Below are 16,898 nucleotides of genomic sequence, written 5' to 3'. Positions count from 1 at the left end.
TGCTGGGGGTGAACACGTCAACTGAATTTCTGTGTGACGCACCTTCTATGCTCTGATTAGGTTCAGCATTTTTTTACCATCCACTGATCAATGGCCTGTCTGTTTCAAGGTTACAATGTAAGGACCTTAATTACTTAGGCCAAGTTTAGTTTTAAAATTTTTCTTCAAACTTCTAACTTTTCTATCACATCAAAACTTTTCTACACACATAAACTTCCAACTTTTCCATCGCATCATTCCAATTTCAACCAAACTTCTAATTTTAGCGTGAACTAAACACACCCTTAGCCTAACCATGATCATCGTAATTGTTGATTGCGGCGCATTGGTTAGTAATATGCACTCGTACAAAGCAGGGTGGACCGAGCTTCAATGCTACTAGGTCTCGGTTGTTAGCTGAGACTCCGGTTAGCCGCTTCACCATCGACGTTGGCGGCCCTCCGCCTGTCGGAGCCCACCGCCCGCCCCTTCTCCACGCCTCCTGACGCCCCCACCTTGATCTGGAGGCCGTGTCCACAACATCGGGCTCCCGCCCGTCTCACCCACGGTCTACCGCTCGTCTTCCTTCTCCTTCAACCTTCGTTGTCGCGCCACCATCATCGGCGCGACACTTGGCACGGGGAGACCCGTCTTGGCCGGCATCCTCCTCCGCCTAGGCCGCCACCACCAGCGCGCCAACGCCGCTTGGAACCAGCCCTGACCTTCGGTCTCGCCACCATCTGCCGGTCGGTCCTGACGTCAACTTTCGCCATGGAGGGCAGGAAGGTTGCCGGGCCTCCAGTCCTGAGGCTCAATACAATACAACATGTTCAATATTCTCCTATACTATTCAACAATCAATTTATAGGGTTAATAAATTCCTTGCTCCGTCACTGAATCGATGGAAATATGTAAACAATTGTACATTTAGGCTGCTACATTTTTTCTGTTGTTGGCAACTAATCTCTTGCACACGTAAAACGGAATGACTCATTAGCACATAATTAATTAAGTATTAGCTATTTTTTAAAAAAATATTGATATGATTTTTAAAATAACTTTCGTATATAATTTTTTTAAAGAAAACACACCATTTAACAATTTGAAAAAACTTGTGCGAGAAAAACAAGAGATGTGAGTTGAGAGCTTCAACCAAAGAACACAGCCTTACAGTGAAGAAGGGTGAAAAAAACTCATAGAAATATTATTTTCAGGGCAGTTGGATACTTGGACGCAACAATATTTTATCGTCGTTGATCAGATCCGGTGAGGAGAGAGTGAAAAACTCTAGCAATCTTCTCCCTTCCTCCAAAGCCCAAGCCCACCACGACAAGCAGGCCAAGCCTGCACGTTGGAGCACTCGCACACCTCCAGTATCTCAAGCTTCCCGTATGCGTCGTGCAGCTTCTCCCAAGAATAGTCGAGGTGCCTGAGGAACCTGACCCGAAGCACCTTCACCGCCGAGCCGCCGCCGCCTTCGCCGAGGCCGGTGATCATGCCGCCGCGAACGTACAGCTTCTCCAGGCGCGGCAGCAGGTGAGGCTCCGCCCACCGTGGGAAGTCCGGCAGCGGGAAGCACCGGAGGTCCAGCTTCTCGAGCTCAGACGGGAGCGCGAACGCCACCTTGTCAGTTGCATCTCGACCATCTTGCTCCGCCGGTGACACCCCGCTCCATGTCATCGTCAGCGACCGGAGCGCGGGGAGGCTCGCGAGCGCCGTCACCTCGTCCGCCTCCGGCCTGGCCGTCCGGCCTATCACGATGCTCAGCTTCCTCAGCCTCGTCTCGTTAGCGCGCGCAGCTCGCTGAGACGGCACGGGTCCTTGCTGCTGGAGTTGGCGACCACGAATCCCTTGATCACCTGCAGCTTTGAGAGCTTCCCGATCCCCTGGGCATTTCGCCGAGAAGGTAGCATCCCGACACGTCGAGGTACTCGAGCGAGACGAGAGATTTGATCCCTTCGCCGAGCGTCGCGAGGTTGTGGCATGATCTGAGGTCCAAGACGATGAGGCTGCACAGGCCGCCGATCGAGTCCGGCAACGCCTCGATCCTGGAGATGCCTCGGAAGCTCAGGTACCTCATGTTCCGACAGGCGCCGATGCCGCGCAGGAGCTCGCCGTTGATGAGCTCGACGTGGTGCGCGCGGGGGTCGTAGCCGTGGTCCCTCCATGTCCCGAGCTGCAATGTGGTCAGCTCTTCCTTCCGCGCGAACCACGACTTGTCCAGGTCGACGTACCGCCGGTCGACGTTGTATATCGTCGTCACGTCCCAACGGAATCCGCCGGCGCCGGCGCCGGAGGCAACCGTCCTCCCTTCGCGGAGACAGGCGCGGCGCGTCCTGGCGAAGTCGTCCCTGGGCATGCCATTGGCGTCGAGGTCCAAGAAAGCGTTCCTCCGCGCACAGGCTACGAGCAGAACGCGAACCCATGGCTGAATCTTGCAGCCGTGGACCTTGCTGCAGTGCGGTCGCCGCAGTGGCGTGACGAACCCCGTCGAGGAAAGCGTTCCTCCGCGCACAGGCTACGAGCAGAACGCGAACCCATGGCTGAATCTTGCAGCCGTGGACCTTGCTGCAGTGCGGTCGCCGCAGTGGCGTGACGAACCCCGTCGAGGACACGAGCTCGTCGAACACCTCCTTCCCTTGGTCGACGGAGTCGACCAGGCGCTCCCCGACCCACCAGTGGATGAGCAGCCTCCTCTTGATCGCCGCGTCGTCCGGGAAGACGACGAAGCAGAGGAGGCAGCGCTTGAGCCGCGTGTCGAGGCTGTCCATCGCGACGCGAGCTGCAGATGCCGCCGCGTCTCCCAGCTGCTCTCTAGCGCGCCGCCCCAGCAACTTGAGGCGGCGCGCGCGGCCGGCGTTGCCGCGGCCGCGGCCGCGGCAGCGGCAGCTGTGGAGAGGCGGAACGTGTCGTTGACACGGTCGGTTATCGCGGCGACCTCTCTGTCGACGGACGACAGCGCGGTGATGAGACACCTGAGCTGGTCCTGCCGGCTCGAGGTGGCCACCGGCGCGGCCGCGGCGTCGAGCAGCAGCTCGTCGACGAGGTGCTGCACGGCGCCGAAGGAGCCTTCGATGGTCTTCTCGCTCTGGTGGATGTCGTTGAACGCGCCCTCGAGGCGTCCAAGGTCGGCTCGGATCTTGTCCAGGAGGAGCTTGGCCTCGCACGCGTCCTCGTGGACGATGGCGTCCGTGAGAAGACGGATGATGCTTGTAAGATGTGCCCGCAAGGAGATGAGGCTGAGCTCATCATCATCATCTCGCCGCGGAAGCTCCGCGGCGATTTCATCGTCGCCGCCGCTGCCCGTGCCCGGCCTAGTGTTGTGCTTGAGCAGGGAGTGCGTCGTGTCTCGCATCCTCTCCATGAGACGGAGGATCTCGACGGTGTCTTGCGAAGCGGCAAGAGTGCGATACTGGCGCCTGATCTCGCCTATCGGGAACCAGACATGTTCGATAGTTTGCCCGAACTCGCCATAGAACTTCTCCCTGATCTCGTCCCACCAGAGCTCAAGAAACCTCATCTCTCTCCCTAGCTTCCGCTTGATGCCGCCTAAGTCGGACGTCGACAACGCGGCCAAGGCGAAGCAGCGGTCGACGGTGTCGAGCCGATTGAGCAGCGGCGGCATGGACATGGCTTGTTGGCACTGGCAGGCAGCCCCCGCGTGGTCAATGGCGGTGGCGGTGGCGGTGGCGGCGGCGGCCGATCGATCCACTGCCAAAAAGGTGGGATTGCAGCTGGTGGAATGGCTCACGGAGGAGGACTGCATCCTCCAGGACAGGGACGACATCGCCCGCGCCGCCAAGGTGCTCCTCTCCCCCTGCGTTTTCTTGTTCGTCATCGATGATTTCGGTGGCGAAAAGTTTGATACGGATGGTAGCTATGTGCGAGTGCGAAAAGATTTTTGGGATAGCGGCCGGCCACCAATTCGCACAGCTTTTTGATGTTCTTAGCGCCGGCAGGGCGGGATCCACGATCATCTTGATCGGTGGCCACTTGGACGATTCCCTCCCACCACTCGTCGTGCCGCCTCTGTCGCCGGAGGAGTCATGGCAGCTGTTCGTCAGCAACGCGCCTCTTCCCGTTCCCGCCGCATTACCTGCAGATGTGGTTCGTCCACCGCTGCGAAGGTCTTCCTTTCCTGATTCTCTACTTCGACGAGGTCCTGCCATGGGATGAAATTACAGCAAAAGCTTGGAGACATGTCCTTGACAACTTTGAGGATCATTGTTCTCATTGCCCCCATTTCGGCATCTGGATCACTATCTGTTTCACTTCTCTTCGTCGCCCGTTCCAGAAATGCTTGCTGCATTGTGCACCTTACCCGCGGGATCACGTCTTCGACATCCAACAACTGATTGACATCTGGGTTTCCGAGGACCCTGCGCTGCGCATTTCTGTTTGTGGCGACCTGCGATTGTGCTCGACCGCTCTAATGGAGGTACCCTCACCCAGCAAATAGCTTCAGCCCGAAACAAGTATACACTATGCGCCTTCAACGACACTTTGTTTTGGAGAGTATCAATGCCAATATGGGTGGGCCTTACGGATGTTTTGGGTCAAGGATTACACCGGAAACATGTTGGATTCATCCTCGGGCTAACCACCTATGTCTACTTGTTGACTCTAAAGCATTCAAGTTTCCTAAGCTTTTGTTTAAACTGCGGTCTCTGAAGAAACTGTTTCTAGTCCCAGTGGAAGACATGCTTCTATCTGCTGACAAACGATGTGATATCAAAGAGGTTCCACTGGAGTTGTGCAGCTGTACTAGCTTGATTGTGTTGGACTTTCAAGCAACTCGGATCAAGAATCTGCCTAGGGAGTTCTGTAATCTAAACAAATTGAGGTACCTTAATCTTTCGCGAACTGACCTGGACTCCGTTCCAGAATCCATCAAAGATTTCCATGATCTCAACTATCTAAACCTTTCCTATACAAACATCTCGGTAGTGCCTAATTTTCTTGGAGTGGTTACTTCTTTGGAAGTTCTTGACCTGTCTCACTGTGAGAAACTTGTGGAAATTCACAGTGATCTCGGCAACCTTGTGCGCATGGAAAGATTAGATTTTCAAGGATGTTACTACCTTTCTCGGTTACCTCAAGGAATGAGCCGAATGGAAAATCTTATGTATGTAAACATATTAGAGTGCTCATCACTGACTAGAATGCCTCCTGCCATTGCCAGGCTAGCCAAACTTCAAGTGTTATCAGCTTACATTATAGGGGTCACTCATGAAAGTTCTATCTCTGAGTTGAAGCCCCTTAAAAAGCTGAAAGTACTAGCATTGGATTTCCTTGAAAATGTTTTGCAGGTCCAAGAAGCTAAGGATGCAATTCTGAATGACAAGCATGATCTGGTATCCTTATCATATCAGTGGAACACATATGTTGAAAATGCTGAGCAGGTACTCGAATCTCTTCAACCCAGTGATGGCTTACAAAACTTGCAGATTATTTCCTATCCCGGAGCGAAGTTGCCCCAGTGGATGACTTGGAGGGAACCATACCTGAAATCTCTTCTACATATCAAGCTATTCAATATGAAGGCATGTCAGAAATTACCACCACTGGGGCAGTTACCTCTCCTCAAGACTGCAGAGATAAATGGAATGAGTGCTGTCAGCATCATTGATGATGCATTCTATGGTGATAATGGCACGTTCCCCTCGCTTGAGAAGCTCATATTATCCCACATGCACAACCTTGAAATCTGGCATCACAGTGAGAGGAAGGACATGTTTCCTCGTCTTTGTGAACTAACACTCATTCACTGCCCAAAGTTTGAAGCACTGTGCATGGAGCTGAAGCATCTCCAGAAGCTAAGCTTGTCGATGAACAACTGGTTGTTGTACAGTAGAAGAGGCAGTTTTAATGGCGTGGCACGAAGCGTCAGGAGCATTTCGCTTTCTCTATGCCAGGAGCTCACAGTATCTGATGGTTGCAAGGGACTTCTAGAACTGAGGCACATTCAGGAGCTTGAGGTCTGTTCTTGTCCAGAATTAACTAGCTTGCCGAATGGTATGAGATATCTTGTATCGCTCCATAGCTTGAGAGTAGAAAACTGTGTAAGACTGGAAAGCTTGCCGAATTGGTTACAGAGTTTTCCTTGTCTCACATCATTGAGGATGTCTGACTGCCCTGTACTTCGATCCATTCCCAAGGGCTTGAGGAGACGATCAGATATCCAAGTAACACTAGAAGGATGCTCTAATTGTTATTGGTGATCAAAAGAGAATAGTGCATTTTCTTTTGATTGATTCCAAGTACACCAAACAATCTTTGTTATTTGTTATTAGCATATATGTGCACCTGGGATAATTTTCAATCATATGCTCCCCATGCTTTGGATATTTCTTTCTTGTTTTATTAATGGTACTAGATTGTAGTGTAATTTTTTACTTATTCATGTAAGGAGGGTATTGACTACCAAAGGAGTCTGCATTGTGCAATAGCTATGGACAGCATGTTTGATTATCTGCAAATCTCTGTGCATTCATTTGGCAAGTTACCATTGGTTCTTTCAATTCAGTGAAGTCACTGATACCGGTGATTAGGCTATTTTCGGAGAGTGTGCAGTGCTGATTTATCCGTGAATATCAAATATTTATAGATTGATTGAATGATTTTGTAATCCTGATAGTCGCAATGATAGGTAAACAAATGGTCATTGCAATACCTATATCAGTCCGAAGAAGGCAAGTTGAATAATTGTCGGTTCTTCTCTCTTATTTCATATGTTGTCTCTGAAGATACTGATAGCTACCTTACCCTGTAAGCTCTCATCCTTTATTTTTTTTTGAACGACTCGCTCTTCCTTCTGTTTAATATAAGATCTCCGGATGTCTTTCTGTCAGTTTGTGCGTGCCAAGAAATTAAAAAAGAAAAACGGAATTTGTATTCATCGTTTCCCTTGTTTAATTCGCTTTTGCCAAACAAGCGCATGCAACAGAGTGTCATGTAAGATGTTTTCTTTCTTTATTGTTGTGCAGGGATTTACCCATCTATTAACTTATTAAAGTTATAGAAAAAGGAGCCTCCACGTTTGTTCTCATGGCTTAGAAAATCTCACATTAATCAGAAAAATAAGAAAAAGAAAAAGGAAAAAACCGAAGCATAATAGGACACTGGAAGCGGACAGTACCTTGGAACGAGATTAGGATTGGTTAAAAACGAAAAGAAGGAAAAAAAAACACTGCACCATTTTGTATACTATTCAGCGAAGTATACTAGGACATTGGAAACAGACATTGCTTCAGGAATTTGTGTGTTCACACCACTGCTAGAAACTCTGCACCGTTTCCAAATTTACAATTAACCAAAGCAAGCCAAAAATCTTCAACAAGCCAAAATACTTATAGCCGTTCAAACTTCTCGCCGTGATCATCAACATTGATTAAAAATAGAGAATATTGGAAGAGAGGATTAGAGTCCATGCCGGTATATAATTTAGAATTAATGGAAATTCGAAATTAAAAAAGGAAAATTAAAATCAGGTTAGAGTCTATTTAGAAATACAATTTAGAAATAACTAAAATTCGAAATTTAAAAAAAGAGTATTGAAATAATAGTATAGAGTCCATATAGAAATACAATTTAGACATAATTGAAATTAGGGAGCAAAAATAAAGAATATTAAAAGAATAGTATAGAGTCCATGTAGAAATATAATTAAGAAATAATAAAAATTCGGAAATGAAAAAAAAAGAGCATTAGAAGAAGAGTATGGAGTCCATATAGGCATTTAGAATTAACTAGAATTTAGAATAAAAATAATAAAATTAAAAAGTAGAGTTTAGAGCTCATATAGAAATACAATTTACAAATAACTAAAATTCGAAATTGAAAGATGAGTTTAGAGTTCACATATAATTACAATTAGAAATAATAAAAATTCAGAATTAAAAATAAATAATATTTATATAAATATAATTTACAAATACAAAAATTCAAAATTAAAAAATAAGGAATATTGGAAGATGAGTGTAGAGTCTATATAGGAATACAATTTAGAAATAACTAAAATTTGATATTAAAAATAATTAATAATTATCACGTATATACAATACAATATGAATATTATACATTTGTAGTTTGGTAAAGTTAGTATAAAATTTAAAATTATGTTGTCATTTTACTCCCTCCGTTTCTAAATATTTGACGTCATTGATTTTTTAAAATATGTTTGACCGTTCGTCTTATTTAAAAAAATTAAGTAAATTATTAATTTTTTTCTATCATTTGACTCATTGTTAAATATATTTTTTTCTAAATATTATGGTTTTACATATTTTATAAATTTTTTTAATAAGACGAATGGTCAAACATGTGCTAAAAAGTCAACGGTGTCAAATATTTAGAAACGGAGGGAGGAATATATTTTAATAATAAATTAAGAAAATATATATGCTATTATATAAGAGAAAATATAATGATGCTAGCCGCGCAATCTGCGCGGGCCACCATGCTAGTTTAATTAATATATCAAGACCGTTGTGTAACAAACACCTTTTCCATTTTCCCTTTTAGTATATTAACGAGTAATTCTTCTGCGCGTTAGAAAAAAAATATGTATCAAGAGTTCAAGAATACTTTTTTTTGGAATTCTTTAGGCAATAGGCAATACTACTATACTACTAGGATTTAATTAAAAGTGAAGGATATATGTGCTTAATTTAGAGCGTCCAAAAAATGCACACTAAAGAGCAAATATAATCTCGTGTCATGTATTAGTCGTGACTTGTGGATGGAATAGAGGCAGGGCAGAGCACTGCACTGAACGAAACGCTCAGTTGCTCGCTGGTGGAAGATGCTGAGTGCCTGAGTATCTCAGCTTGCATTGAAATTGAATTAATCACATACGGGCATTAGTTGTTGCATAATACTTCCTCCATCCCTAATATTTGATGCCGTTTATTTTTTAAAACATATTTGATCATGATTAAAAAAATATACGGTCAAACATGATTAAAAAAGTTAACGGCGTTAAATATTTAAGAACGGATGGAGTATACTATATATGGTCTTAATTAGCATGCATGCCATATATGACTGGATCGATCGATCGATCAGATCGTCAAAAGACGTTCTAGCCAGGCAAGAGCAAGAATTCTTTCATCTCGATCGGAAATCCCGTGGTGCATTCCTGACAGTGGCAGACAGAGAATGGGTTCGGTTCTCTTACCTTATTTCCTTCCTGTCGTCGTGTTTTATCCGTCAAGGAAAAAACCGTTGTGGAGGTAGTCTACGAACGGATGTACGTCGTCTGAAAAGACCATGTACTGTCACTGTACCCATCTAGAATCAAATTAAGAGGGTTGATCGAGGTGGTGGTCCATTTGAATTGATCAATTGGCTTGTATACTTTGCCACTACCATTGCTACTTGGCCACCTCCTTTACACAGAGAAAACAGAAACCTACGTTACCCAGATACGGGGATACGAGGATACGGCATTTTCTTAAAAATACCGATACGGGGATACGTCAATATATATTTAAAATAATAAATATATAGAGGTAAATAACTATGAGGTTGTAAATAGAGATAGCCAATACATGACATCAATTGATCAATACACCAATTTTTTTTAGTACAGGCTCACCTTGGAGCTCCCATGGATATTGTGCTCCCATGTCTGGTCGCTAGTACTACTAATGAATCTGCAAAGTGCAGCCGCATAGCCACGCTAGCAGTAGCAGTACGTACGAGTGCTAGAGATGCACTGCCACTTCCAAAACTCATTGGATTTAGGAGAGGAGAGAACACTTAGCACTAAGATGAGATGGGGAAACACGCAAGAAATGCAGATCGAGACTTCAATGGGAAAGAACCAAGTAGCTTGGTGGCGTACTGATGGTGTTGGTCTTGGCGGCCAGTGGAGACGCTGCACCCGGTGGAGGAGATGCGGCGACCGGCGGTGGCCCTGCGCAGCTGCGCTCAGGGGCGGCGACGCGCGAGGCGCTCGAGCTCGATTGCGGGCTGGTTGGGACCCTGCGGCTTGGTTGGCGATGCGGCGGCGGAACCCGACAGCTAGCGGAGGACTCACGCCTCGGGCATGGATGCGGCGATGGGGAGGACGTGGCCCGTGGGAACTGCATCAGGGATTGGAGCAATAGCAGGCGGCGCGGCGACGGATTGGATCGGCGCTTCGTCTTCCATGGATGGGTTCGGGCGTATCAGGAGCGACGGGAGGGGACGTATCAACGAAGTATCCGATTTAATTTATTTTTTCGAAAATCGAAGTAAATAGCGATACGTACGGGATACGTATCGGAGCGTATCCGATACGGATACGTGGCTTTTCAGCCGTATAAACATAGACGGAGACAAACAAGGCCAATATATATGGATCGAATTGCTTCAAACTTTTCAGCCGTGGTTTGGCAAGACCAATACTTCGGTCAATGGGCTTTTAATCTTTTCAGGTCTATCGCGGTGGCCCATCGACGTATAAAGGCACACGGAAAAGGGCAGTAAAAATGGGGAAAAAAAGGGTATATTTCCCTCCCTCAATAATATAGTAGCTGATTTTCGTCCCTCAATTGTATAAAACCAGATACGAAGACTCTCTTGCCTATTAATAATATTAGGGCGTGTCTACTCAGTTACAGGCGCATCGTCCTTGATACCGTATGACTTCAACGTCGTGGAATGGCCACGGCGGCGCGGGGGGGGGGGGGGGGGTCCGCGACTAGTCGCGCGGCCGCGCGCGCGATGAGCTCCCCCCCATCTAGTCCGATCTATTATTCTATATGCTACTATGCATACTATATGTATATACGTATGTATATACTCCCTCCGTTTTTTAATAGATGATGCCGTTGACTTTTTCTCACATGTTTGACCATTCGTCTTATTCAAAAATTTTATGCAACTGTATAAGATATAAATCATACTTAAAGTACTATGAGTGATAAAACAACTCATAACAAAATAAATTATAATTACGTAAATTTTTTGAATAAGACGAATGATCAAACATGTGAGAAAAAGTCAACGGCGTCATCTATTAAAAAACGGAGGTAGTAATATATATACATACGTATAAACTATATAATATATACATATGTGTATATATATACATAATTTTTTTTATATGTATGCACTTTTAATGTATAAAAGATATACACATGTCTATAAAGTTTGTGTGCGTACTTATAAAAAACCTAAAAAAATACATGTATATAAACTTTATGTATGTGTATACAAACTTTGTATACACGTATACAAAAGTTTGCATACACATATATAAATTTTGTATACGTGTATATACAGTTTGTACTTATACGCATACAAAGTTTGCATATATACGTATTAGAAAACGGAAAAACAGAAAATATACGGGAAGAAAAGAAAGAAAACCAGAAAAGGTACGGAAGAAAAAAAAAAGAAACTGTATGCCCGAAAAAAAAGAACCGTACGCGCCGTCCGTCGCCTCTTCTCCACGCGTGACACGTGTTCAGTCGCACGCGGGAGGGCGAGCGCGACTAGTCGCGTATTAGAAATCTCGGGCGAGGAGGAGGCTCCTCGCGGAGAGGAACATGAACAAGATTTATTTTTTAGTCCTACCATGATCGCATTCCGTGTGAGGACTCAAGAGTTAGAGGAGCAACATAGCGCGATGGAATAAGATATACTATCAAAATCCAGTTACACGATACATCTATCATATATACAGCTTTAAAAGCATGTGTCCAAGTCCAATGGAATAAAAAACTCTCGAGTCGCGAAAGGGCATGTAGCGGTAGCCTAGTGGTTACAAGTACCTTAGTAGCACCTTAGGTCCTGGGTTCGACTCCCTATGAGAGCGAATTTTCCAGTATTTAACGACGTTGTGCTTTAAGTGGTAGGTGACGTACCTGTCGACAGCGAGACGCCTGTGGTGACTTCATCAATCTCAAGGATTTGCTGGCCCAGTCTTCGAAGATGCTCATAGGGCCGGCCCAGTCTTCGAAGATGCTCATAGGGGTAGGGTTTGTGTGCGTGTGTTCATAGGGGTGAGTATCTCAAGGATTTGTCGGCCCAGTCTTCGAAGATGCTCATAGGGACAGGGTTTGCGTGCATGCGTTTATAGGGGCGAGTCGGCCCAGCCTTCGAAGATGCTCATAGGAGCAGGGTTTGCGTGCGTGTGTTTATAGGGGGCAAGCGCGTGTGTGTTGTAAGTGTCTGCGTTGTACTGTGTAATTTAAAAAAAAACTCTCGAGTCAATATGTCGACGTTTGATGTCGCGATTTCGGTATTTGCATAGTATGGGGATCGTTGGTGCTAGGATATACGCGAGACTTAGGTAAAAGAGACGGAGACGTGCTAGGATATACGCGAGACTTAGGTAAAAGAGACGGAGACGAGGATTTTTATACAGGTTCGGGCCCCTGAATTGTCAGGTAATAACCCTACATCTTGTTGGCCGAAGCCAATCGTTGCTCTTATTCATCATAATCACACTAGTACAATATTTGGGCTTGCTCTTATTCATCATAATTACACCAGTACAATATTTGGGGTAGCCTATCTAACTGTTGTCGACATGGCGGTCTGAAGGTCTGACTCGTAGTCGACAACAGGGTGGTCTTCCTCCTTGAATCCGCATCCGGCGAGATCAGAGACAGCGCTATATCTCACCTGACGGTATCCGTAGGCACCGTAGGGGACTAGCCATGCCTATCTCTGAAGTCGATATCCGGCATCTTGTCTTGGCGTATGTTGGCTTTGTATGTTGTGGCTTCTGTTGTTCCGTCTCCCCTCTCCTCTTAGGGGGCCTTGTATTTATACCTATAGGTGTCCCCTTGTCCAAGTAGAACTAGGGAAACCAATATGGATACAATCCGAGTAGTCCTTGTCGTTTCCATGTAGGACTCTGGTTATCCTTCCTTACGCGGACTCCTCTTATATCCAAAGGTTGTTTCCGTATAAGACATAATATGTGGTGGGTCCTGCCGAGATTTAGTCAACTACTATTAGGTATGTGGTATACATAACCTGACACAATAATTTTAAACTGGCAACTAATCTACTCCTACAAAACTGGAATAACTTATGATATCCCTATTGCAATTTTAGACTAGGGTTAAAATCGAGAGAGGTAAAATAGACTCAGAGGAGTAGCACCGCGTGATGGAACAAAATTAGGCATCCCATGATCGCATCTGGTGTGACGACTCAGAGGAGTAGCACCGCGCGATGGAATAATACTTTATAAAATCCAGTTACATGGTACACACAGCTTTATAAACATGTGTCCAATGAAAAAAAAAACTCTCAAGACAATAATTTTAAACTGATATCCTACAAAATTGTATTGTAACTTTTGCACAAAGGATATAATCCTGGTCGCTACCGATATCCGCCAATGCCGTATATGCGTAGCGAATCGATTGTGCAAGGATAAAAAAAGAGAAATTAATTAACAAGTTCACATCCAAGCCTAACGTCACGCTCACATTCTTCTCTGACCTTGTCTCTTGTTCCTCTCACAGGTGGAGCTCGAGCTCCGTCCCCAAATCTCGAGGCGCCGAAGAGAAGGAGCAGGCGACGACGACAATGGCAATAAACAAGGAGCGGCGTCAGAGGAAGATGTGAGGGACAGTAGTACCTCCGTTTCACAATATAAGTCATTATATCATTTCGCACATTTATATTAATGTTAATGAATCTAGACATAATATTAATATAAATGTAAGAAATGATATAATGACTTACATTGTGAAACGAAGGAAGTAGTAGATGGGAGAGAAGCTAAGGGCCGGACTGAGGGGGATAAGCGTCTTATTTTTTTTTAAGTCTCTCTTTCCCAAACAACCTCTCAAAGTCCTAATGAGCTTCTTGTTTTTAATTTTTCCTATAGTCCTACCTAATTGCAACCTAGATGTCATATTAGTATGGGTTGGACTGATTAACACTTCACGTAGAATAAAACAACATCTAAACTATTGAAGGAGACAAATTAAATCGACATTAATTAATATTTAATAAAGTTGTTATATATATCTAGTTTTTTTTAATAGTTCTAAAGTTGAGGTAAGAAAATCAGACTCCGTTAGAGTCGACAGACGTAAGGTGGTGTTTAGGATGGGATGGACTTACTACCTCCATCCTAAAATATTTGACACCGTTGATTTTTTTAAAAATGTTTGACCGTTCGTCTTATTCAAAAAATTTAAGTAATTGTTAATTCTTTTTCTATCATTTGATTTATTGTTAAATATACTTTTATGTATACATATAGTTTTACACATATCACAAAAGTTTTTGAATAAAACGAACGGCCAAACATGTTTAAAAAATTTAACGGTGTCAAACATTTAGGGAATGAGGGAGTATTTTTTAGTCCCTCTCACGAAAAAAAATATATAGTCCCTCGCCTAGAGAATTATGTTAAGTCCCTCCCATCTCAAACGCCACATTAATTAAAGAGACTTTTTTCCAAATTGGGTCTCCCATTATCTCATCCAGAAGTTAGACGAACAGCACGGCGTGATGGATTAAGATACAATCAAATCCAAATCCAAATGCAGTTACACGTTATATCTCCTCTTTAAAAACACATATCCGATGGAATAAATTAAAAAAACTCCCGAGTCAATAATTATAAACTGGAACTAACCTACAAAACTGAAGCTTATAATATCCTTATTGCAATTCGCTCAAAGGATAAACCCCTGGTCGCTGCCGATCCGCCAATGCCGTCCATTCGTAGCGAATCGATTGTGCAAGGATCGAAAAGAAAAAAAAAGAGAAATTAATTATCAAGTCTGTACACGCGCGCGCGCACGCGACAGCGTACTAAATTAGTTAACGCCCACGCCCAGCTCCGGCGTGTGGCACCGGGGACTGATCGCCGGAGCTGCAGTTGCTTGCCTTGGAGACGGAGGCAGAGTCGTCAGCGCCGTTCTTGGAGGAGACGGAGAAGACGAGCTCCTTGACGTCGGTGCCGGAGGAGCGGAGGTGCGCGAGGATCTTGCTGAACTTGGGCTTCCTCCGGGTGATGGCGATGGAGACGTCGTTGGGGAAGAGGTCCCTGCGCACGAAGGCGTGGTACATGGTGGTGACCAGCACGCCGGTGACCGTCACGGTGGCGATCCCGGAGAGCCCCACCGCCATCGCCCTCGTCGCCACGTTGGTCACCTCCGACGCGTACAGCACCGTGGCGATGGCGGCGCTGGTCATCGGGAACGTGTACGCCCACCACGCCAGCGAGAACCTGAACCCCCGGAACATGTTGACGCGCACCGCCAGCGACATGTAGAGGAAGAGCGCGACGAAGTAGGCGATCCGCGCCCCGAAGTCGAACTCGCCGGTCAGCCTCGCCCACGCCATGGACGCCACGCTCGGCGCCGCGATGAACAGGAAGAACACCGGGTGGAGCTCCTTGGGCAGCTGCACGTTGGTCGGCAGCCGCTGGTACAGCGTCACGAACAGCACGATGTAGTGGACCAACCCCACGGCGAGGAAGAAGATGGGGCCCTCCCGGAGCCCCATCCTCGCGCCGAGCAGCGCGCCGACGAAGTTGCCGACGATGGCGAGGTGGTTCGACGGGTTGGCCACCTTGGACAGCCGCCGCTCGCCGCCGGACATCCACTGGCCGTAGATCTTGAGGTCGAGGAGCAGGATGGGCGCCATGAGGAGGAACCAGACGACGTGGTGGATGGTCCAGACCTGGCGCGGCAGGCCCTTGACGAGGAAGAGGCAGGCGATCCATGGCGCGAAGAAGAAGTTGACGCGGATGGGGTGATGGAACTCGCGGCGGACGGCCTCGAAGTAGAAGACGACCTTGAGCAGGTAGATGGCGGAGACGAGGGCCATGAGCGCGACGGACACCCACCAGAGGACGTGGTTGACGTCGAGGCTGATGTGGAGGAACGCCGTGGAGGGCTCCGACGCCAGCGTCTTCCACAGCATCGCCTGGCTGCTCACGCCCAGGCACATCCCGAACGCGCTGATCGGAAACCGCAGCAGGAACGGCCACCTCTCGTCCTCGGGCAGCACCGGCACCTCCGTCGCCTGCACGCCGACATCCTCATTAGTCTAGTCGTTACAATGGCAAGAAATTTTGAGCTAGCTAAGGTTTCGAAGTGACGTACTCGGAGGGTGTCGAGCTCGGGGCCCTCAAGGGCGGCGAAGTAGCGGTCGGCGGTGGGCACCTCGCCGCCGTCGGCCTCCTCCTCGGAGATCTTGGAGTCCGCCGTCTCGATGTCGGCGGCGGGCTCCTGCGGCAGCATCCCGCGGAGGCTGGAGAACTGGCGCTCGAGGCGGCCGGAGAAGGTCTTGAACTGGTCGAACCGCCGGTCCCGCGTGCTGTCGCTCCGGGGCACCGGCGCCGCCGCCTCGCCGTTGATCACCGTCAGGGTGGGCTGCGAGTGGAACCTCGCCTGCTGCCACAGCATCTGCGGCGGTGGCTCGGCGGGGTGGATCATGTCGATCCTGGCCTCGCCCACGGAAGGCGGCGCGGCGTGCACGCGGACGACGGACGCGCCGAGGTGCATCCCCGACGGCGACGCCGGCACGCTGAAGGAGACGGAGTACGGTATCTCCTCCTCCGGCTGCGCGTCGGCATCATGCGACGGGGCTCCAACGACAAGCGGCGGCGGGCACGCTTCGTGTTCCCTGGCGGCGGCGGGCCATCCTGCAGCCACCTGGGCGCTGTCGGTGGACGCCATGGATGATGAGGTGGAGCTGGGAACGCGTGCGAGCAAAGCAAAGCTTGTCAGGTAGTAGCAGAGGAGAGCGAAGCGCAGTGGCGTCTTTATATACAAAACGAAGCGAAGAGGACAAGAGCGAGATAGAGGATGCTACGTGCAGAAGCAAAGAGCGGCGGCGGCGAGGAGAGACGGGTGACGCGGACAGGTGGGACGAGGCACGTGTGATTCGGCGCGAAGCTTCCATGCACGTAGCCCCAATTTTTTCTCCTGAATTTTTCTTCTTGG

At 47.3% G+C, this 16,898-nt stretch overlaps 2 protein-coding genes across 2 annotated transcripts; both read right to left on the bottom strand.

Annotated features, from left to right (window-relative positions):
* Window positions 1-1,266: 1,266 nt before the first annotated feature.
* Window positions 1,267-3,610, bottom strand: LOC107276992 (disease resistance RPP13-like protein 4). The gene is made up of 4 exons (XM_066310948.1): window positions 2,955-3,610; window positions 2,495-2,868; window positions 1,839-2,382; window positions 1,267-1,717 (listed from the first exon to the last, which is right to left on the bottom strand). Exons 1-4 carry the CDS (start codon window positions 3,608-3,610, stop codon window positions 1,267-1,269), a joined length of 2,025 nt encoding a protein of 674 aa, XP_066167045.1.
* A 10,839-nt stretch (window positions 3,611-14,449) lies between these two features.
* On the bottom strand, window positions 14,450-16,690 carry LOC4339749 (S-type anion channel SLAH2). The gene is made up of 2 exons (XM_015782818.3): window positions 16,056-16,690; window positions 14,450-15,975 (listed from the first exon to the last, which is right to left on the bottom strand). Exons 1-2 carry the CDS (start codon window positions 16,629-16,631, stop codon window positions 14,767-14,769), a joined length of 1,785 nt encoding a protein of 594 aa, XP_015638304.1. The 5' UTR covers window positions 16,632-16,690; the 3' UTR covers window positions 14,450-14,766.
* Between the last annotated feature and the right edge of the window lie 208 nt (window positions 16,691-16,898).

This window comes from Oryza sativa, chromosome 5, assembly GCF_034140825.1.
Source record: "Oryza sativa Japonica Group chromosome 5, ASM3414082v1".
Classification (NCBI taxonomy): Eukaryota; Viridiplantae; Streptophyta; class Magnoliopsida; order Poales; family Poaceae; genus Oryza; species Oryza sativa.
The sequence above is the reverse complement of the archived record's forward strand: the minus strand, read 5'-3'. Positions and strand labels throughout refer to the sequence as shown.